General features: G+C 44.1%; 1 protein-coding gene across 2 annotated transcripts in view; it reads right to left on the bottom strand.

The window, feature by feature from the left end:
• The window catches only part of MYOF (myoferlin), a 147323-nt gene extending 130490 nt beyond the window's left edge, over positions 1-16833 (bottom strand). Inside the window, exons 1-2 of one of the 2 annotated variants that reach the window (XM_090277959.1) lie at positions 16675-16833; positions 58-113 (exon numbers count right to left, since the gene is read on the bottom strand). In XM_090277959.1, the coding sequence (XP_090134085.1) occupies positions 58-113; positions 16675-16762 (144 nt within the window). In that variant the 5' untranslated portion in view covers positions 16763-16833. The remainder of the gene's footprint in view (positions 1-57; positions 114-16674) is intronic. The other variant, XM_090277958.1, reaches the window with a different exon arrangement.
• Between the last annotated feature and the right edge of the window lie 6994 nt (positions 16834-23827).

Below are 23827 nucleotides of genomic sequence, written 5' to 3'. Positions count from 1 at the left end.
GACAGTCAGATGTAGCTTATCCGTTAAAACAAAGTTAAAAAAAAAAAATGAAGTCACCTCATTCCAGACAGGATTAAGTTCATTATCAACATGTTTGGTTTTCTTTTTCTCATCTGCAAATAAAAAATAAGAGATATCAATCAATTAGAAATATTTATAGAGCATGTACGGTTCATTAGTTCATTCAAAGAGCATTCCCCTGAGGGCCCACAGTGTGCCTGCCTTTCCCCTCTCCTCTGCTTAGGGCAGGGGCTCTGTGAATCAGTGTTCCAAACCAAACAGCATTGTTTTGGTCTGAAACGTTTATCCTATCCCCAAGTCTAGGGATGGAAGACTCAAAATCATGGACATGTTGTGATCCCCTGCCCTCCCTCACCAATTCCTGCAGACTAAGATTACCCAGGGCAGGAAGAAGCTAACAAGGCTAAGCTTCGGCACGCACGTGTCACCGGTTTTTGTAAACGGGGACCACTGAGACTCAAAGGAGTCAAGAAATGTGTCCGAGTTCACCTGCGGCACTGGTGCCCCAGCAGGACCTGGAACTTCAGCTCTGAGGCCCGTGCTGCCTCTGCCTGTGATAGGCCCCCAACACTGTTTAAAGATTAAGCTGGGCTCCCTCCCACAGGCCTCCGCACGAGGTAACTCATCCATAAACACGTTCTAAGAGCCACAGAGAGCTGGGGGTTTCCTTTACTCCTGGCCTACCTTTTCTGAAGACACAAGGTCTTCTTTCTCCATGCTGAAGACCAGACAGTACACCCACCTAAATCCAGCTGGTGTTTAAGTTTTCTTGGATCAAAGTCCAAAGAGCAGGAGCTTCTAGTAAGCCCCTAAGTCTCCAGATCCTTATCAAAATAAAAGCTGATGTTTGAGTACAAAGTGCTTTGTAAGCACTAGCTCATCTGTTTTTAGAAAACCAAACTTTTTCTCCTGTGTGTCTCTTTCACTATAAGAAAAAACACCTCATTTATGGCTGGGGGGAGTCCCCCACCAAGCAGTTTTCTGTGATAGCAGGTAAGTGTAAAATTTAACTCCATTCTGACACTGTCTCCCTGAAGCCCACCAGAATGCTGCCCCTCCCAGTTCAGACACCAAAAGCAAATCCAGGTTGTCACATGTGCTGCTGACATTCTGACAGTCTGGCAATAAATCTGAGGTTTTTATGATTCCCTCTTGGGTTTAATTTTCTAGAGCATCCCACAAAACTCAGGAAAACACGTATGTTTACCAGTTTATTAAAAGCTCGGATAAAGGGCACAGATGAACAGCCAGGTGAGGCAAAAACAGAGTGAGGTCTGTGAGGGTCTCGAGTTCTGTCCACATGAAGTTAGGGTGCATCACCCTTCCATACCTGGATGTGCTCCCCTATCTGGAAGCTCTCCAAACCCCACACTTTGGGGACTTTACGAAGGCTTCACGACATAGGCATGATCAATTATTAACTCCATTTTCATCCCCCTTCTTCAACCTAGAGGAGTTGGGGGATAGCGTTAACATCCCAGGCTGCTAGTTCTGGCTTGGTCTTTCTGGTGCGCAGCTCTCACCCAGGGGTCCCCCTGGAGTTGCATCGTGAGGCAATGGAAGATGCTCTTAGTGCTTCTACCACTTAAGCATCTGCAAGGGTTTTAGAAGTCCTGTGTTAAGGACAGGGTCAAAGACCGACTAACAGAAGAAGATATGCTTTAGCGCTCTAATCACCTAGGACATCACAAGGATCTAAGGAGCTCTGTGCCAGGAATAGGGTTGCAGGGGGAGACCAACATAAATATCTTCTATTATTTCATATCACTATTCTCCTTAAAAACCCTAAGAGGTATGTATGATTATTTTCATCCCCCTTTCTCAGCTAAGGAGACTGAGAAGATGAGTAACGCATTCAAAGTCACCCAGTTAGGAAATAGCGGGACTAGGTTTTGAGCCCAGGCAGCCTCCCGTTGGTGGCCACACTTTGCACCATTCCTCAGCTTCCCCTCTACTAATGTGAAATGTAGGAGGTCGTGTGTTTTGTTCAGCTGAATGTCACATTGCTGAGGCCCCCAGGACAGGCCAGCAGTGGGAATGACCACCTCGTTCTTCCAATACCTCAGCATAGCAAAGCCATGAGTTATCACCCTCGATCTGCTAAGCATTAACTTCTCCACTTGAGTGGGCTCCCAGAGCCTCACTGGCTTCCCTTTCCAAACTGCAGCGTGACCCTGCTCCTTGGCCTGTGCCGGGACCTACGCAGGTTAGCTCCGACTGTGGTCTTTCTCTGTGGCCTCCGCAGCGCCTCCCTGGGTCTCACCCTGCTGTCACCTAGCAGCTGTCCTGGCTTCCTCTCTCACAGCCACACTGAGCCCACTCCCCCTCCTCTTGTCCGACAGAAACCTCTCAGTCTTCCTCTCTGGTTCCAGTACAAGAAGTGGACTTGAGAGAAAGTGGATCTGTGAAGAGGATTTTTATACTGATAGAGCTGGACAAAATGGTTTCCTATCCACAGTTATAGCAGGTTCCTCTAATCAGCTACTAACAGATGGCAGGCTGTGCTTTCTAGTGCATATCTTTAAACCCTGAAGACAATGCTGCAGGGCGCCCATTTTACAGACAGGGTTAACTTGTCTAAGGTCACACAGCAAATAAGGAAACAGAGCAGACCCTGAACCTACATTTTTTTTGGCTCCAGACCTGAGTGTGTTTGCTACCACACCACAGTGACTCATTGGAAGCTGCCAGAAACATTGGATAAAGAAGATGCATGAAATGAAACGTTCACTCAAAGTACTGATTTTAATGTCTAATTTAATATTCATTACTGTGATTACTTAATTAATGACTGTCTGGGCTATAAGCTCGGTAATCACTGTTGTACCCTCAGTACAAAAAGTGATGCCTGGTATAAAATAGTTTCTCAATAAACTATTGATAAATGAATGACTGAGTGAATTTTCACATAGTAAGAATGCAATAAACTGATAGTAAGAACTATGGGGGTGGGAGAAGAGGCATAAATATCATATGTGCGATGGGCTTGGTATCCTAGGCAAGGTCAGGTTTCAGGGCATTCTGAGACTCTCTAAGACTATTTGCTCCAATACAAAAAACGTTAATTACCTCTGTGAATTTGGGGGGCAGTTTATTGCTCTCATCAGATTTTCAAATGAGTTAGTGCCCTTGACAAAGCATAGGGATTCCTTCTTTCTACAGTATGAAATGATACCGTTAATCTCCTTCCAGCTCCCCACCAGCCTTGCTGCCATACCCAGGGCTGGGTGGTCACAGAATTAAGTCAGGAGGTTGTGAATCTGGACCCTGAGACCATGGCAGACATTTAAGAGAAAAGACAGGCTATTGCTAGGAGAAGACAGCAGGTAATTTTCAGAAATTGGGCACAGGGGCTCGTGGTAGTACTCAAGTCACTGAAGGACGGTACTGAAGCAGCCTTTCGGTCTCCAATTCCACAAGAATGCAGGTGAGGCACTAAAGCAGGGGCAACACGGCCAGAGAGGCTGTGGGAAGAGGTAGCCCTCGCCCATTTGAATTGAAGCCAAGCCTGGTTACTGCCTGGGTATCACAGTAGGAGAAGAAACACTGCAAGGCTCTCTTGTTGCCCGGGCTGGTATTACTGACTCTCCCACCCTCTGCAGGGACAGGATTGGTCCAGAGTCAGCAGCTGAGGAGTGTGAAAAAGGTCACTTGTTTATTCATTCATTTTCAAATATTTTTTAGCACCTGCTGTGTGCTAGTAACTGGGGAAAAAGAAGAATGTAGACAATTCCGGGTCTTAAAACATTCCACAAATGGAGTACAGGAACAAATGCATATGCATGTCTTCACCAAGTAGCAAAAAGATCCACTATGCACTTGCTTGTTTCTTTATCACATTGTAGTTTCCAACATTTCCATTTCCCGTGACCCTCTTACATGAGGGTCAGTAATGGAAATAATGACTGGCCAGGTCAGGCAAAGAGACCTCATAGCTCAGCCCACGGGAATGGTCCAGTGAGTGAGTTCTTCTGCAAACCTTAATCAACATCTTCATTCTTCCATCCCACAAATATCTTTGAAATATCACTTGTCAGGTACTGAGCTGGACACTGTGAAAGTTTGTGCCCTCAGGTGGTCCACTGGGGAGGCAGATGTGGCCAGGTGACTGATAGACAAAAGGCTGAACTGCTGTCAGAGGGACACAGTCGAAAACACAAATTCCGCAAGAAGGGGAGGTGACTTTAGCCTCTAGGCACCAGGTAAGACTTCCCAGAGGAAGCAGAGGCTGAGCGGGGGACAAAGGACAACGATGGATTAAATGTGGAGCTGGGAAGAAAAGGTCACTCCAGGTGGGGGAATAGAGTGGGTGGGTCAGCCACTGAGGTGGAGAGAATAGGTCATGACTGGGGACACTGCACAGCCCAACTGCCTGGAACCACGGGATGTGGAGAGGAAGAAAGGCAACCAGGCTGTATGGAAAGGTCACGGTCACACTGTGAAGCTGTGACTGCCAGGCTAAGCTTCACTTGGCTGATACAAGCCACTTAGGAAGGCGGGTGTTAGAAACCAGACTTTGTAAGTCAAAAAGTTCATAATCCAATGAAAAAATTGAGTTGCCCAACAACTATTCAACATATGTTCCTGAACACGTGATTCGGCAGTGTGTTGAGAACAAAGGGAACTGGCTGAGTCCGGGCAGATGTAGGTTGACCACAGACAAGGTGAGACTATTCAAGTGGAACTTCCTGCAGCTTCCTGCCACTGGCACAAAGTCCACGCTCATGGCACTGCCCTCCAGTGGGCGCTCACTCCCAGCCAGGTATGTAGTAAGTCTTTCATTTATACCATTTCATTTAAGCTTCCTACCAAGCCTAAGAGGTAAGCTCTGTTATTGTCTCCAATTTGCAGATGAGCAAGGCAAGCCCAAAATGATTAGGTAAATTGCCCAATGTCACAGAGCTAGGAGGTATTAAAGAGAAAAACCACAGGCCCAAAATGGCATCACTCATACTAAAAACCCGTGGTACCAAACTAGATTTAACACCTGATGGAACGGCAGCTTTAACCTCTCCCAGAAACATAACCTCAATCAACCAGTCTGGAATGCCTGGTCAAGCACCAGTAATCTGTCACGTGGGCCCCTCCCCCTTCTCTTATCCCAAAGGAAAGATTTCTGGGCCCCAAGACAATCTTCCCTTTTTTGTTAATAGCTCCCTTATACTCTCTTCTTATAAAACCTTTCCATTTTGTACAACTCCTCAGAGAGCCGCTCCATATAGTTGCTAGATGTGCTGCCTGATTCCTGAATCACTTAATGAAGTCAATTAGATCTTCAAATTTACTCAGTTTAATTCTTTTATTTATTTTTTTTTAACAGATGAAACAATCTAACTCACTACTAGCTTGTCTCTAAACCGCATGCAATGAACTGTTGTACCTCTTATCTCCTTAGCTAACAGGGGAAGATTAAGTCTCTGGCAAGGAGACTGTGATTTTTATCAAAATGTGTACACATTGCATTTTATTGAAAGCCCATTCTTACAGATAAACATGTCATCCAACAACAAAAAAAAAAAGGTAGGTAAAAATTCCTTTTTAAAAAAAAAAAGGTAGACAAATTCCTTTCTTAGCAGCCAGAGAATCACATGTTTATATGATTCAATTATTCAAGTCCACCCACCTCTTTAAAAAAAGGTTGAGACTGCAGGGACTAAACATCAGCTTAAAATATAGGAAACTCCCCTTCTCCATCTCACCACCTCCTCCTGTTCCCACTCTTATTTTATTAAGATGACTGTTGCTTCCTAAAAGGAATTAAATACTTTCAACCCAGAACATAACAAGTTCAAATGCAGAATACACCCTAGACCAGCACACAAGGCATTCTTTGGGACATTTCCTGTTTTCTGATTAGCTATGCCTGCTTCTCTCTCAGTCCTGTGAAGGTCACCATTACAGTAATTGACCTGCGTGCCAACTTCTGAGTAACGTTTCCCTGAGAACTGAACACACACTCTTTGCCAAGCCACTGCGCACCCACTTGCATGGAACCATTTCCTTTGCAATTCACCTCCCAGACAGCATGTTGGACTCATTGAAAAGGCTCAAGAAACAGACACCATGACTCCTGAGACTGAATTACTGTGAGGACCAGTGTGAGGGTTACTTCTATGTGTCACCTTGGCTAAGCTGTGAGGCCAGTTGTTGGGTCAAACACTAGTCTGGATGTTGCCGTGAAAGCATTTTATAGATGTGATTAACATTTACAATTGAATTGTCTTTAAGTAAAGCAGATGACTCCTCATAACGTGGGTGGGCCTCGTCTCAATAGCTGAAGGCCTTAAGAGCAAAAATTGAGGTTTCCTGGAGAAGAAATTTCTGCCTCAAGGCTAACATAGAAGTCCTGTCAGAGTTTTCAGTCTGCTAGGCTGACCCACAAATTTCCCTTGCCAGCAACCCCTACAATCACAGGAGCTCTTGCTCGCTCTCTCTCTGTCCCCAGATCACACACATACACAAAGTCACCCACTATTTGGCTAGAATTTCACAGACCTCCTCCTCAACCCCCATGCCTGAAGCCCATTCATGCATGGTTAACAGTTATTAAGTAAAGCCCTGGCTGATGTGGCTAAGTTGGTTAGGTGTCATCCCACAAAGAAAACAGTCGCTGGTTCAATTTTGGGTCAGGGCACATGCCTGGGTTGTGGGCCTGGTCCCCGGCTGGGACATTTGTGAGAGGCAATCAATCAATGTTTCTCACACACTGATATTTCTCTCCCTCTCCTTCTCCCTACCTTCCCCTCTCTCTAAAATAAATAAGTAAAATCTTTAAAAAAACAGTTATTAAGGACTCTGAACTAGTCACTGTTCCCAGTGTCTTCCATGGACTGTCTCACTTATTCTTTACAACAACCCTAAAAGGTAAATTGTATTATGATCATCCCCAGTTACAAAGGAAGAAATCAAGACACAGAGAGGTTAACAAATTATCAAAGTTCACACAGCTAGTAAGTGGTAGAGCTTGGATCCAGACTCCTGCAGACAGAGACACAGAGAAGTCTCCAAAGTTGGAAGATTAATTAAGACTAGTGACACTCCTTGAAGACTGAAGCTGTATTTTATTAATACCGTTATTCTCCCCAAAGGGCTTACTACATTGTAATTCCTCCATGATTTGAGTAAATTGGACTTCAGGAGCTCATATAAGCATTATTACTAGAGTTGCTTTAATGTTTAAATGAGGGGATGAATACCAACTGCTTAGCACAGGGCACAGCAAGCTCAAAACCAACAAGAGGTGATTTCTTATTACAGTACCTGGGCAGCACCCTTGTGGACGCCAGGGGCCTTCCCAGGCTGTGGAGTCCTTCCTGGAGGACAGGGCCCCAGAGGAAGTGATCAGTGGCACTGGGCAGAGCCCTGGTGGAGCACTTCTCTCACATGGTTTCGTTCCAGGCCTCTGAGGCCCGTCTGGGGCAGCTGGCATGTGGGCAATGACTGTTTCTCCCTGGCAGTCAGCCTGGCAGCCACCAGCGTCTGGGATAATTTCCGTAAGAATCAGAGACTCTCTGGGAAGGGCCAGTAAGAAAGGCCTCTGTCCTCAGGACTTAGAGGGACCTGCGGGAGCTGGAAGACATGTGGCCCATCCCAGTAAGCTGGCTAACACAGTATCTCTGACTTTTTGTTTCCTAAACCTGGCTGCCCTCCTGCTCCAGGAGATGTTGCCAGACAAGTTCTAGGCTAAAAGCATTTTGGCAAAAAGGCAACTGTGATACAAAGCAAGGTTCTTTTTGTATGTTTCTGAAGTAGTCACTGGTATCACTGATAACCAGGGGCACCTGGATAAAAACGTAGGCAGGGTCACTGCTCCGCTTTCCGTACCCAGTGCCCCGCTGGCCTGTGGAGACGCCCTTTCAGGCATACAAGCTCTTGAATCTAAACCAAATCCTCCAGGAGAACTGCGGTCAAGCCTAGTGGATCTGAGCGACCCGTACAGAATCTTCTTCCTAAAAGCTGACCCTGGGGAGCGGTCATGTTTCAGCTCTGCCTACTGCCCAGCTGCAGGTGGAGGAAGCCCAGGTAGGTCAGGCCCCTGGATTGGTTGCCTCGGTGGAGAACTGAACTATGTGCCTCTTTGGTTTGCTCATTCATTTTACATGTGAGCATCCACGCTGTGTGTGGGGCATGTTAAGCACATTCACATCCAATCCTTACAAAGGAGGTATCAGACGTCCCCATTTCACAGATGGGGAAACTGAGGTTCTATGATGTTAACCGACTTGCCCGAGACCCTGGAGCTCGTAAGCGACAGAGCTGAGCTGCAGCCCCAAGTTAGTTTCATTTCCAAACCTGTGCTTTCACCTCCTCCGGGAGCAACTGTTCAGGCAGGGAATTCCACCAGTGAGGACAGATAAGCAAAAGGAATTAAAAAAAAAAATTAACAATGAAAGAGAGAAGGAAAAGGATTTTTTAAAACTTACATGTTGTATTATTGGGATAAAAAAAGTGAGGACAGTTATAAACCAGAAAACTGAGGTGAGGTGAAGGGAAGATTCCCCTGCCAAGCAAATATTACATTTTTAACACTTTACATCTATAGTAACAAGTTCAGTTTTAGTCACTACCAACAGAAAACTCCAACTTGGTTCTCAGAGGAACTGACTCACTGCTAAGCTATGTCAGCCCCAAGCTTCTGGGACACAGCCCGTCACAAAGGCTTTCCTTGCCCTGTGGAAACTTACCCTAGCAGGGCTGGGTTTTCTTTTTCTTTTCTTTTCTTTTCTTTTCTCCCTCCCTCCCTCCCTCCCTCCCTCCCTCCTTCCTTCCTTTCTTTTTTTTTTAAGTCTTTTTGTTCTTGGTGCACATTCTTCCTGTTTCAGACTGGGTCCAAATGATCCCAACATACTGACCAACTCCATCCGTTCAGAGTGAGGCGGAAACACTCATAATTTGACTTGGTTGCTTTGGGCAGAGGTTACATCTCTTCATCCATCGTGACCTCAGGGGATAGATCCACAGAGACACTGGAGTCAGCCAGTACTAAGTCGAATCCCGATCTATCTCTGCCTCAGTTTTCCCAAGGGTCAAATAAAGATGATAATAATACCTACTTCCTAACAGTGACGTGAGGATTAAATAAGGTCATATACACAGGTTGGGGCAGAGTGTAAGGATTTAATGAAGGATGGTGCTGGTATACAGTGCGTGGTGGCCGCTCAAGCTGTGCCCCCGTGCCAGAGTCTCTGGAAGACCTAGGTTGCTATGAACACTGACAGCACTTCTTCCATGCTTTCTTTTTCTTCATGCTCAGTGTGGGACTATTGTTCTCTCCATTTTGCAGAGGAGGCCACTGAGGTACAGAGATGCTGGGCGACTGTGAGTGAGAGGAGGTCCTGAACCCTTAGCCATTGTGGCTGTTCTCCAGCTGTGTGTGCTGTCCAATATGGTCATCAATAACCACATGTGGCCCTGCACACTTAAATTAACCAAAATTAAATAATATATGTAAGCCAATTCCTCGATTAGAAACACGGAGGCCGTAGCTGATGTATAGTCAAAACCAAGTCACCTCCATACTTTGGGTAACTCAAAGCCCCATGCAAGCAGCCAATGGCAGGGGAGCAGGAGCTGGAGGTCCCACTGAGGCAGCCCCATGCAGGATGCCAGTGCAGGAAGGAGCAGAGGCGTGAGCCCACACGGTCCCGCAGGGAGAGACAGTAGGCGCCTCCCTGTCTGGCGTGATCCTGGCTCCTGCGAGGCCCATGACTTGGATTCTGGGGGATTTCTCTTTAGCTTTAGGTGTGTGTGTGGGTTTGAGGGAACAAAATAAAAATCCACAATTTACTTGAGCAAGCTTAAGCGAATTGTACTCCTTGCAATGAAACAATTCCTGAACGTGACACCTTTCCCTTCAGGTGGGACAACTGGGCAGGAAGAAAAGGGCCTTCGGTGAATGAACCACAGCTCAGCTTGGTTGAGGAAATGCCCTCTTGTGACCTTTGGGAAAACAGCTAACTTGTCTTTCACATCACTTTCTATTTCTACGCCTTTTTCCTCTATCTTAGTGGCCTCCCTCCCTCCTGTTGCAGGTAGCTGATGCCCTCTCACCAGCCCCACCCCGCCCTGTACTCACCCTTGGGGTGAACACCCGGCTGGGAGGAAGGCGCTCAGATATGCCCATTCACCGAAGGGTGTGAGGAGGGGTGGCCCGTTAGCCTCCCCAGTGCCCTTTTCTTAATAATTTAATTCAATCAGGCTGTTTCCTTGGAATCTTTCATATTAGTTCTTCCTTCTGATTCTAGTCTGCAATGAGCTCCCTCTGCCCAGGAAAGCCTTTGCTTCACCAGGGAACCCTCTAATTGGTCTCTCTGACTGGTACGGCTGACCCTAGAACCACATAGGGGTTAGGGGCAGTCAAAAATCCACCTATAACTTTTCATTCCCCTGAAACTTAATTACAGTCAGCCCTTTGCATCTGCAGTTTCAACAGTATTTTCGGTCCGTGATTGGGAATCTGTGGCTGGGAATGTCAAAATACTTTTTCCGTTCAGTGGATTGATCAGTTGAATCGCTGGTAGGAAGTACAGCTACAATAGGCCAGCTGTACTTATTGAACACAATCTGGGTATGTCTACTGTGGTTTATATCTCATTCTTGTGTTCTAACTAGTTGGCTTCCTAGGCCTAACCAAATGATGTTATGTATATTTTTCTACACCTGATTCCTCACATGCTGTCTGGTGCATTATAAGGCCCCATTAAAGTAAACATGATCAAAAAGGGAAGGAGATTTAGGGATTTCCGTGTGTAATTTCACATGTATATTCATTTAATCCTCAAATGACCCCATAAGGTAGGTGTTATTAAGAACGCCAAAGCCAAAAGTGCTAATTTGCTTGCTCCTGAGTACATGGGAAGTAAGGGGTAGGAACTGGGATTCTCACTCAGGCACTCCTGGCTCCCAAGCCCAGGGCCTTTGCATCTTAAAACCCAATAGGTTTTGCACTCTCATGCCTAATGCTAAGTCAGCTGATAAGGCGTAAGGTGCCAGATGCCCAAGCAGTTACTTATTTTTCTTTAAAAAAAAAAAACATTGGCAGTCTTTTTTTTTTTTTTTTAAATCCTCACTCAAGGATATGTTTTATTGATTTTAGAGAAGAGAGAGAAACATCATCAATCAGCAGCCTCCTCCACGCACTTCCATCTGGGATCAAACCTGCAACCTAGGTATGTGCCCTGACTGAGGATAGAACCCATAGCCTTTCGGTGCATGAGATGATGCTCCAACCAAATGAGCCACCAGGCCAGGGTCCAGTCAGTTATTTCTGAGTGAAAACTGCTCAGACCCACTCAAAACACACCCTTACTCACCAAAACAGCTGTTCAACAGAAACTATCACACAGTGGGTAAGGTAACCATTGCCTTGTCATGGCATCTCATTATAGACCACTGAACGTTTCACATATGAATTTTCAACATAAAAACTGACAGCTTCCTTGCAAAGATCAAGCATACAAAATTTCTACAACACAGATTTGCCCCTGGGTAGCACATACGAGATATTCACATTCAGTGCTCAAGAATGTGTGAAGTGGCCCTTGGCCAAGCCTCATCCACAAAGTGCCTGAAAAAATATTAAGAGCAATTCTTCCTGAAAGAAAGGAGATTGGCTGATTTCCGATGGTCCTGTTCAGAACCAAGAATGAGTGACTTCACTGCACAAAAATGTCTCAAATGTCCTGTCAGCTTGTTTCTTCCATGGTCAACATTTAAAATGTATATTCAACAATTTTATGGTAAAGGATGGAAACTAGACTTTTGGTGGTGAGCACGGTGTAGTATATACAGATCTCAAATTATAATGTACACTTGTAAGTGTTATAATGTTACAATAACAAATGTTACCTTGACCACAAAAATAAATTAAACTAAACTAAATTTAAATTTAGTGTATAGTCAACATCAGTGATGTGAACGGTGTTACAGAGGATATGAAAATCCCATGCTTCTGGAGGAAATCACTAGTAAACCCAGGCCAGACAAGCACTAGCACTCCTGGACTAGCCTTAAGGGCATGCTCAGAAGGTGTGTTGTGGAGGAGGGGAAGAAAAAAACAAGCCACATTAGTTGACTTTTGAAGGGCAGTAGTGGCTTTGTAAATGACTGAGAGCCTGTAAAATATGCCTTTGAGAAATGCACCTTTGAGAGTTAGCGTGCTTCAATAGGGTGGGGCCCCTTTCCTTAGGTGGTGAGCCTTAAGCTCTGTTCTCCCGGAAGTGATGAGAATGACTCAGTAGATTAAACACTTTTGCCTGCTGGAGTGTTTTGTAAATACATGCATATCTGGGGTTTGGTTCCAGACCATCACAAGTATCATAAGAAGGAGAGTCATAACTTTTTTGCTGGTGGAGGGTCTTACCTTTAATTTGTAAAAAAAAAAAAAAAAAAAAAAAGCAAAATCCGTAAAGCACGATAGAGCGAAGCACAGTAAAACGAGGTGTGCCTGTACAACACAGTGGTTCTGTGAAAGTTCCAGCACAGCACGACTGTCAGTCTGAGCCGGTGGGAATCTGCCTGGTGCACCCTGGGTAAATTAAGGTGCCCTGTGGGCCACTCACCAGGGGTCTTCATAGATGATGGTGAATGAGACCCACTGGGTCTTCTCCCATCATGACTTCACCATTCCTGAATGAAATCTCATCGATTCTCTGCTTACTTAAAATGTAATTTTTTAAAATTCAACTGTATATTTTCAAATAACAAAGTAGACTTTGCTAAGGATAATCAGAAAATTGTCTATTGCATAAATCACAACTTTTAGGTATCTCTACAAATCTACTCCCTTTCAGATGTAGGGGAGGCACAAAATTTCCTCTGCCCCCAAGGTCCTTCTGGCTGGTCTAATAATCAAATAGAGATGAGACAGATTACCAAGAGAAGATAATAAAATTTAATACACACCTAAGTATGGGAGCCCTTCATCTATGAGAGAATCAGAGACCCCCACAGGCAAGAGATGTTCAGAGACAGAAAGGGGGACTGAGGTGTGTAAGACATCCTGAGCTAGGGATGAGGTAATGAATGCACTGGGGGCTTCAAAGGGTCACTGCAGGATGATAAGAGCAGACCTTTAGTAAAAGGTTTGCCCTGCCATGTAGGTCAAAAGATATTATCTCTGATAATAGCTTGTTAGGGCAAGGCCCCTAATTCAAATTCTTCTAGGTAGTTGGGGGGAAAGTTGGGGCAGAAGTTTCTCTTGAGCCTGTGGTTAAAGTTGCCTTTAGCTCAAAGTAATCAATCTGCCTGCCACCTAGGTAGATCTTGGGGTGACTCTTTCTGGCCCCCAAAATTGATAAGCCATCATAGCCCCATTTTTCAAGGAAAGATAAATAAGATTTTCAGAGAGGTCAAGTGGTTTGCTCAAAACTACAAAGTTGATCATCTCATTAGAGGATGGGGTCCTAGAAATATCTAGGGTTTTGCTCCATGTCCAAATGAATAAGAGATACTGGAAAAATAAGTAATAACATGACAATTATTTGATGACCTTCTGGACAATAGCAATAACCATTTCACAAGGTAAAGGTCAGCACAAGATCAGAAATTGAGAGAAAATTCCAGCTGATCAAATGGATGATATCATAAGGACGGGATGAGAAAATTGCTATAGTTGCAACAAAATGCTCCCTAGGAGCTGGATGTTTCATATGAATGAATTTGCTGCCACATGATAAAAGCACAACCTTATAGACCTGTGCAAGAAAATTTCCTCACAATCTTTTCAAGAGTTTTGACACAGAAGCAAGAGGTAAGCAAAAGGAAAATGGAACTCAATGGCAATAATCAGAAAACCCATTTTTAAAAGAAAAGGGGAAAAAAACACACAAAAAGACCAGGGAATCTGGCTTCAGCAAGAGCCACAAAGTATGTACTACCCTGTTTCCCTGAAAATAAGACCTAGTGCAATTTTTTTCAAGCTTAGAAATACAAGGCCTCCCCTGAAAATAAGACCTAGAGGCAGTCATTGCTACAGCTACAGCTCCCCCCAAATTCTTGATGGAATTCAGAGTTTGGCTGGTTATGCTGATGTTTGTGATGACATGACTATAGTATATTTAAAAATGTTGATTTTTTGTTCAACAATAAATGTGAATTCTTGTTCATGGAAAAATAAGACATTCCCTGAAAATAAGACCTGGCATGTCTTTAGGAGCAAAAATTAATATAAGACACTGTCTTATTTTCGGGGAAACATGGTATAAGGGTGTCATCCATTGCAGCATTGTTGTAACAGGAAATAGTTGGAGCAACTTACGTGTCTATACCAAAAAGTCAGGAACAATTCAAATCAAACTGTTCAGAGAGGTTACCATTAGGTAGTTATCATTGGGAGAGAAGAAGAATGGGGGATGGTGATGAGAATTTTCACTTTATATTGTATAATCTTTTCTGGACTGCTAGTTTTTGTTGTTTTTTGTACATTTTAGATTTAAAGTGACAATTATATATTGGTTATTGGGGTATATATATATATATATATACCCCAATAACCAATATATTCATATATATATATTCATATATATAGTGTGTGTATATATGTATCCAGTGTATATGCTTTTTAAAAAGCCATTGCAATTTATGATTATATTATAGAAATGTTCTCTTATGTTTCAAGAGGTCTTAAAGCCCAGAAAAACTTTTAGATGGTTTAGTGGGTTATCTATTTCTCACAGCTGCTTAAGGGAGGTGGTGTTCTGTGATCTGAGGCACAAGGAACCAAAGCTCCATCTTTCTTCCTCTGGCTGGGTAGGATGCTGTAGGGAACACTTCCACATATCTGAACTAGAGACGTGTGAGGGAGAAACTGCCCTTCAGAGCTCCAGGTCTCTTTTCCTTGAGGCTTCCTCTAATCAAATGGCAGATTTGGTATTCTGTTGCCTTGATGTGACCCTGGCCACCTGTACAGAATCTCTGGTTTATTGCAGAAGGACAGGGAGGGGTATGTGGGAAGGGGTCTGGGGCTCCTGCGCCCTCTCTGGGCACACCACTCTCCCAGCACCTCCATATGTTTGCTAACCCATAAGCTCCGGTTTTGTTTTTACGTGCATTACATTTTTATTTTAAATTTTTAAATATCATATTATTTAAATTTTTAAAATAAAAAAACCTGTCATGTTGCAGGGAATCATAAAGTCTTAGAATTGAGAGAGGCCTCAGAGGTCTGTCCCATCTAATCTCAGCTAGACTCCGGTTCACACCCTGGCCGTCTGCATGGGACTTAGGGAGAATGGCTGCCTCTGGCTCGCAGGCACTCTGGCCGTAAGGGGCCTCAGTGCACCCCAAAGACGTGAAAAACCAAGTAAGCTTTGTGGTTTTCATAATCTACTCCTGTACTGCTAAATATCAATGATGTCCACACAACAGGGCCTCCAAATCCTCCTAGTTCCTACCAGGTCCTGAGAAGTTCAGGATTTGGCCTCAGAAGGGGTTTGAACCCAAAAGACTGGGGTCAACTCTAAACCAGCTGGTTGTCAGTGCCGCACATTCCCACCCACAGTGTAGCCACAGTCCAGAGGGCTGCATGGTGTCTACACGGCCTCACCATGAGCGCGCCCACCATGTTGCCATTCTTCCTGCCATCTTGGAGTTTGAGCAGAATTGCTTATTGTCTTGACCTTGCTGTTTTACACACGTTAAGAGGCAAAATTTTACACATTTCAGTTAATACAAGGGCTTTCCTTGGTGCCACCTGATCTTCTGTTTGGGCTTTTAACATCTTCCCACTCCACCCCACTCCACACCATGAAGCACATCATCCGTTGCCACCCCATTTTACAGTGCCTGGGAGAGGACCACCACACCAGCCACTCCTACCCTGCCCCTCCCCCCTGCCACCGCAACTAAATGCCACAGAATGATAATCTTTTGGAATTACAATGGCCATTTTAAAGATGACCTAGTCTAAAACCTCCTCATCCATTTTGCAGAAAGAAAACTGACACCCAGAGAGAGGAGGTCACTGGCCCAAGGTCATTCAGTGAGACCAAACTACAAGTAGATACCCAAACTGCGGGCTTGCTTTGGTCATAGCTTTTTTCTCTATGAGCAATTTAACAGCTACTAAACATACAAGAACAAAAAACAAACAAACAAAAAAACCCTTTGGAGAGGTAAACAACAATTACAGAGAGGCACAAAATAACAAAGAACAAACTAATCCAAAATAACAACTCTGCCCACCTTAGAAGGCCAGGTACAAAAAAAAAAAAAGAAGGCTGTGGGACTCTTTTATGGAGTAATGGTACCTCAGATGACTTAACTGCACTTTTTCCTCCTTTGCCCATTTCTCACTGGCACAGACAATTTAAAAAATGTATATTACTCTTACTTTGAACCAACACAGACCTTTTTGATACCTGAAATTTGGGGATTAACAAATACATTTTTTTTTCCCTCCAAGGGTTTACAGAAATCACCTTATTAGAGTTAAAATAACAGGTCACTCAGGGAGTCTCAAAGCCTTGGAGAAAAATCAAATGCCTTCCACAGAAATCGGTCCTCTCCCCTGACCTGCATTGGTAACCAACTCCAGCTAAAGCCAGAAAGGTTGAGCTTTATCAGTCGCCTAAACGCAGACTTTGAAAAAACGTGACTCCAGAAAACTAAAATGCCAAAACAAGACTTGAGAAGAAGACGAAAACTTTTCCTTACCCTTAAAAATAACAGAAACAATAGGATCCGGTTTCCCAAATTTCGTTTTAGGGATATTGCTGGCGGATTCCACAATCACACGAAGCATGGCTCTGAACGGGGCGAACGCGAGTTTCCACAGACGAAGTTTGGCTACAGGGGCTTGGAGCTGTCGGGAGCACCGCCCCGGGAGAGGAGGCTCCAGAGGACTTCAGGGAGGAGGGAAGGGGAAAGGCGATGGGTGGATCTCCGACGGATTATTTACTGAAGGCTCCTGTAAACTGATACCTACACACACCCACCCACCCCCGAGTCTCCGTCGTGCCGAGGGCACGTACTTATGAATTCGGGAAATGTGGAAGTGAAAAGGACCAAACCCCCAACGAAAAATAGTTACGTATAACGAAGGACACTAGTGGATTTGGAGAGTAATAAATGTGGGCTGCTGCCTTTCAGCAACAATTCGTGAAACCTAACTAACTGGTTTTCTGGCACTGCTTTTATCCTTATCTGAGCTTCATGGAGTTTTAAAACTTTACTTCATCGTTTTCTAAAAAAATTTACTTTTGCTCTTTCTTCTATTACGCTTTTGAACTCATCCACTCAGCAACTACTTTTAAAAATATTTTAAATCAGCTAAAGGGTGCCCCCTCTTGTATGACCGAGGAATAACAGTTTATTTCAAGAGAGCCCTATCTGGAGTCAGTAATAATATAATGGGTTTACAAAATTGGTGTATTGGTGGCTGATCCTATGCTTTCCAAAAGGATTCGCCATAGGATTTCTTTAAGAATCCTTAAGAGATGAGAGCGGGGCACTTAAGTTCTCCTGGTCCATCAAATGATGCTAAGAGTGTTCAATAAAAATGAAAAAGCAGCTCTTCACTCTTTCAGCACCTAGACCTGAGAAGTGCCTTCCCTTACTTTGTTAAAGAAAAAACATGTAGTCAATGACACCTGTAAACGCACAGTAAGGAAGACTTCATTCAAGGGGAGCGGGACTATTGAGATGGGTGTAGGGACTACTGCGATGGAGTTTCACAGGGGAGGGCAGAGACTGGGCTCTACTCCAAACAAAGCAAGGCACGTGGGAATTTATAGCCACGGAGCAGAGCAGCGTGAGGGTCTGTGGAGGGAAAATTACAACATCAGGGAGAAAGGGGATTCTGGCTAAACCGACCTAATAGGCTTCTTGCTGAACATGGGTCAAGGGGACTAGAAATCACCTTGGGAGTGGTAACAAATGAGAAATGCCATCAGACAGAAAGGGTGGTCAGATGTGGAGGGTGTATGTGTGGGATGGGGATATTCTGGTTAAACTGACTTAGTAGGGTTCTTGCTCAAACAAAATTTTACAAGAAAGTACACAGACAGGCCTAGGAGAAGTTTCAGGAGTCTGGATGAAGTTCAGTCAAGCCAAGAATCTTTGTCACTTGGAGGGCATGCCAGGCAGTGTCCCTAGTGACTAAGATCACTGGAGGAGGCCTGTGGTTAATAGTCAGCCAGGCCTGAGTGTGGGTCACTGCTTCACCACTTTTGAGCTAAATGCACATTCACATTTCTTGACCTCTCATTTCTGCAGTTATCTCATCTGTAAAATGGAGGTAAATGCAATATCATAAACTTGTTTAGGTCAAATTGTTACATTATTGTGATTATGTGAACACTATTCACAACTGAGCCATGAAGTATGCTATGATGTACTTTATACAACATTTTGATTTTTTTTCTTTTTTATGCACGCATGAGTTAATACCTCATGGTTGCCTTTTGTGCCTTACATTCTCCTCAAATTGTGTAAATCCCTCAATATATTCAAACATTCTAGGTAATATGTCAATTTCACCTTCTTGAAGAAACCTCTCTTGAGTCTTCTGGATGGCTCTGATCTGAGATGATTTTGCTCCAGAGCTACCTCACAGCTTCTATCCTGGGGCTCCCCCTCCCACCACCTCTCCCTTTGTATCTCTCTTATTAGAGACCCCCATGTCCTCCTCTTCCTTGGTTTACTTTCTTGTATTGGTGAAGCATATACCTTTCTTCTCTGAGTGGTTTTATCTTACTATCATACTTAATTGACAGTTTGGCTGATATAGAATTCCAAGTTCAAAGCATTTTCTGTCATAAAAGTATTGTTCTGCTAGCTCCTGGCTCCCCATGAAGCACCCCCTCCTTTTGGAGAATAAGTTGCCAGGTGACTTGCAGTGCTTTTCTGTGAAAAGTATGTTGTAATCCACCTCATTAGTGGCAGATGTGGCCATGGAATTGGCTTTCATGGAATATAAGGGCATGGTGTATGGTGCAATGCCCTACCTAGATCCCCCTCTAGGAATGAAGAATTTATTACCCACAGCTGCCGGAAAAGCTGCCAGAAAAGTCCCGTCACTCTCAGCCCTCTTTGGGGATTGCCCATGCTGAAGAAAACTGCCTCATCCAAAATCATGGTGTCTTTCAAGAAAGAGCAGCCTACCTCCAATGACTGATCAATGCAGGAGTATAAATTTCTGGCCCCCTTGCCCCAAGTGGTGACAATCTACAGGACCATCCCGGCCCCTGGGATCCCCATGGGATCCCCTGAGGCTGGTGTCAGGACTGCATCACTGCAAATCCTGAGTCCTTCTCCTTCTGTCTATGGTGTTGCTCTCACCATAGAAGGTGTTCTTGAGCGTAAGGTGTCCTAAGAATTGACCTTTATGCTTAATTCCCATCTCAGGATTTTTCCCTGGAGAACTCAACCTCTCATAGTTGCTGCCAGGAGTGGTCCAAGAAAGCAGATGCTAAGATGGGATTTGGGGTTCAATCATTCACCACCTAGCTAGTAATGAGGACCCCATCATTGGTAGTGGGTGGAGCATTGGTAGTGATGGCCCCTGGCACAATGCCTTGTAAATAGTCACCAGTGGTGAACTGGGCTGGTATATGAAAGGAAGGGAATGCATTAGTTGGTGCAATATCCCAGGTAGCTGAGATATATGGAGGAAATAGTAACTCCAAGGACTTGGATCTGGGTGGCTATTGCCAAACTCAGTTGATACTCTGGAAAAGAGTAACAAAGGCTTGAGAGTGTTAATCAGTAATAAAACACTAAGAATGAAAGTCAGAGGGTCCACATGGTAGCATACTCAGAAGCCCACTGCCCCTGCAGCAGGATAGGGTAGGAAGCTCAGGATTGGGACTACGATGTAGTTATAGAAGAAGCCAAGCTCCAAAGGTTGAACTCCTAACCAAGATAGTTCTCCTATGACAAGGTCAAGGCCACGCTTGGATAAGAATGGGACCCTGATATATGGGATGGGAATGTCTGGATTGATGTGTTTGAAAATCTTGAATCCTCAGATTCCCCTGAACCCTTTGAATCTTCAGGAGTGGCATTCTTCTCTCTATGAAGGAGAAGCACCCTGTCACCTGGCCTGGATATGATGCAGAGGCTTCTCCCCTGCAGGACAACTTGTTCTCCCTCAGGATCTGCCTTCACTTTGCCTCCTGACCACTAGACTAGTATGTAGGGTTAAATCACAATGTATTTCTGCCAAGAATGTGCCATGCCTGCTGAAGACAGAAAGGTACTACACCCTGAATTAACAACAGGGCACAGCCACCGTGTCCTGGCAGGTGATGGAAAAGTACACATGGGACTGGATTCTAAGGGTGCGGGATCAAGGGGCAGTGCATTACAAACATTTGGATAAAAGAGAGTTGATCAATATGGGTATGCTCTCCCAGAATACTGGGTTTTACATGCTGTAAGACCCCTGAAGTGGTGTGGATACAACTGCTACAATGGCTCCTTAGAAGCATGGAAAAAGCAATGGCCCACCTTAAGTATGGGAGAAATACCTGGATTGTTCTGGAATACAGTGAAAAGTAGGGATTAAAATGCCCACAAAGTGGGCATGATAAAGTGGATGTACTATGTAAGACCAGAACACCCATCAGATGACTCTGTCCTGCAGAGGCCTAGAAACCACATCATTTACTAAGACAATCAGGTTTTACATATAAAACTATAAGATTCCAACAAACACTGTAAGAAAAACACTTAAGCGCTGACCGGTGTGGGTCAGTTGGTTGAGCATCATTCCACAAAGCAAAAGGTCAGGGCACATGCCTGGGTTGTAGGTTCAGTCTGGTCAGGGCACATGAGAGACAATGAATTAACGTTTCTCTCTCACACTGATGTTTCTCACCCTCTCTTTCTGCCTTCCTTCCCCTCTCTCTACAAATAAATAAAATCTTTTTAAAAACAAGATGAAAAACACTTAAGGAAAAATATTTCCTTTTGGGAAAATCACGAAAGGGTAAGAGTTAGGGATAAGAGTAAATCAATACAGTGATCAGTCATTATTCATCACTAATATGTTTGTTTAACAAATACTTGAGAGTCTGCATATACCATGTGTTGGATGCTGGGGCTTCAGTGGAGAATAAGCCAAAGTTCTGACCTGACAGAACTCCCCAGTTAGTGGGGACCATCTGCCAGGTCTCACAGGGCTATCATTCACTGCTTTCAACAGCTCCAGGGGCCGGGACTCCTGGGTTCATCTTTCCAGCTGATGAAGTTGAGGGTCAAAGGAGTTAAAAACTTGAGCCAGGTTTCAAACCCACTGTCTTCAGAGTCCTATCCTGAGGCGGGCAGCCTCCAATGCCCCAGCTCGGTGGAAACTCCCTGTCCAGCAGAGGTTTCAGGATCATGGATGAGAGAACAAATTTACCCAGAACGCTGTCTTTTTTGTCCGGGATGGGGACAGGTGGCAAATCTCTTTAGTGGAGAAGAGCCTTGAATGTCCTCTCTTAGACCCTTTTATTGAGGAGGGGATTCGGGAGATACAAGGTCAGGATTTATAAATCATCAATTAGCTTTCAGATGCTTGGGTTACAGTTGATGGTTACTGATCACAGATATCAATGTAAAGGACACAGTGGCCAGTCTGTGTCAGGCTCTGTTAAACATCCTGATGCCATACTGACATTAGGTGCAAGGCTTCATACATTTTTACTACACACTGTTTAGTTAACTAAGAGATAAGAAAAGCAGAGCAAGCTCTAAAGCATAATACACATTCTTTAAATCCAATTCCCATGGAACGGTCTGAGTGGACTTCAAGTCATGCCTGCCTCTGGCCTTCCTGGTGTTCCAGTCGAGTCTTACAAAGCTTTTAGGAGTCTGGCTCATGGCTTGGGCTACAGTTCTCGAAACCACATAGAACGGTCCCCTACACTATTCCCTTTCCAACTTCACCTCAGCTCAGATCTCAGATTTCGCTGTTTCTTTATTCCTCACCTTTTTTTGTCAAGTAAACTCAGGCATTAATGCAGGTGAGTGGCCTTAGGCCTGTCCTGGAGCATTGAGAAAGAGAAATATTTAGAGGAGAGGAAAGGTGTGGCAAAAAATCTAGACATGGGGAGCCAAACAATCAAGGTAGCGAAGAGGATTTAGCAGATGAGAAATGAAGATAGACTTATAATATCTTATTCCAACTCCAGTTTTATAAAATCTTAGGAATTACTTAAAAGCAATTTTCAAACTGGCACACACAGATGGTCTATTGTTAAGATCTGTTTGCTGAAATACTTCTTAAAGAATTGTTTTTTGTTGATAGCTAAAATGATTTTTAGAACTAAAAAACTACTGTCTTAGTTATGCAAATGGCTTTGGTTCTTCCAAGGCCCCAAGAAGATGGGAGGGGTTTTGACTATGGAATGGGGAGGAAAGAGCATACAGAGCCTGCACAAGATTCTGTGAATGGTCAGAACCAGTCACCCTGCCCACTGCATCACAGGCCATAGTCAAGGATTTAAAAATAAGGCGGCAGCCATTTTGCAGAGGGAGGAGAGGAAGATCCACGAGGTTCGCAAGGAGGTAGAGGAGAGAGTTCCATTAGGTTTTCAAGGAGGTAGAGAAGAGAGGGGAGAGGGAATTCCATGTAGTTTGCAAGGAGGTAGAAGGAGCACCGTGCGGTTTTAGAAGGAAAGAGAAAAACCATGAGGCTTTGAGAGGGCAGAGAGAGAACCTGTGTGATCCAGTGCAACACAGCACATGTTTTCCTGGACTGTTATATGGAGGCTGATGACATCATACCCCAGATCATGAAGGAGAGAGCTCACAGATAAGGGATGGGGAACTTCTGGGCATGTTTTTGACTTTCTAGCCTTTGGGGGAGTAAGGGAAGTGCCAGGTCTCACAGGAGAATAGGGCTCTTAGCTGAAGTGCTCACTGCCTTCCCCAGGTTAGAATATTATAAATAAAGACCTGTTTTCCTCAACATTAATTGTTGGGTTTTACACCAAGGTGCCATGTGAAAGAACCCCCTTTTGCTCTGTAACAAGATCATAAATTCCTAACTGAGCTAGTCATGGTGGGTAGTCTCAACTCAGGCCTATAACTTCCAGTAGAAGGTTATGTTTGCCTTAAACAAACACTGGCCATTTTTTTGTGTGTGCCTAGATTAAAGCACTTTTGAAATGCCTCTTTTTCAGGCTCCTCGAAAGCTAAACTACTCTCAAGAGAGCACATAATCTTAACTATTCTGTTATCTAATCATAGGGATTTCCCTCCCTTGCTTTCTAATCGTCCTTAATTCCAAATGTATAAGAGAAACTGCAAAATGTCATTCTGGGAAGCATTTTTCTCAGGCTGTTGAGATCTTGCTTCCAGAAGTGTCCTCTGTTTGGCTCACATAAACTCATAAAAATTTTCTACAGGTTTGGATGTCCTTATGTTAACAATTTTAATAGCCCCACAGGTGTAAAATTAAATTTTAAAAGGAGCTAAAACAGGCAGAGCAATCAGTGCCTGGAGAGCCACCCTCTCCAAATAGGATGTACCTTCAATTGAGAACCAAATCAGGAAGCATCACTGACTCGCTAGGTTAATAAGAATTCTCCTGTATGAGATTAGTCAACAAGAGAAAATATCCAGTCCGCTTGGCTAGTACATCTCTCTGTAAACGAACAAGGATGAGTTATGAATCTTTGTCTAGGATTCCTTGAAGTGAACTCTCAACATCAAGTACTATCACTTTGTGAGGTCTTGTGCAAACTACCACCTCCTCACACTTCATGCCTGGCAGCACCCATCTGCAAAGAGCAAACACTGATTTTCAGGTCTAAGAATGACAATTAGAGGATTAAACAAGTTACCAGGCCAATGAGCCTCCTGCCTGCCCCTCTTCCTC

The sequence above is a fragment of the Furipterus horrens genome, unplaced genomic scaffold (genome assembly GCF_987537825.1).
Source record: "Furipterus horrens unplaced genomic scaffold, mFurHor1.1.pri manual_scaffold_5, whole genome shotgun sequence".
In the NCBI taxonomy this organism is placed as follows: Eukaryota; Metazoa; Chordata; class Mammalia; order Chiroptera; family Furipteridae; genus Furipterus; species Furipterus horrens.
The sequence above is the reverse complement of the archived record's forward strand: the minus strand, read 5'-3'. Positions and strand labels throughout refer to the sequence as shown.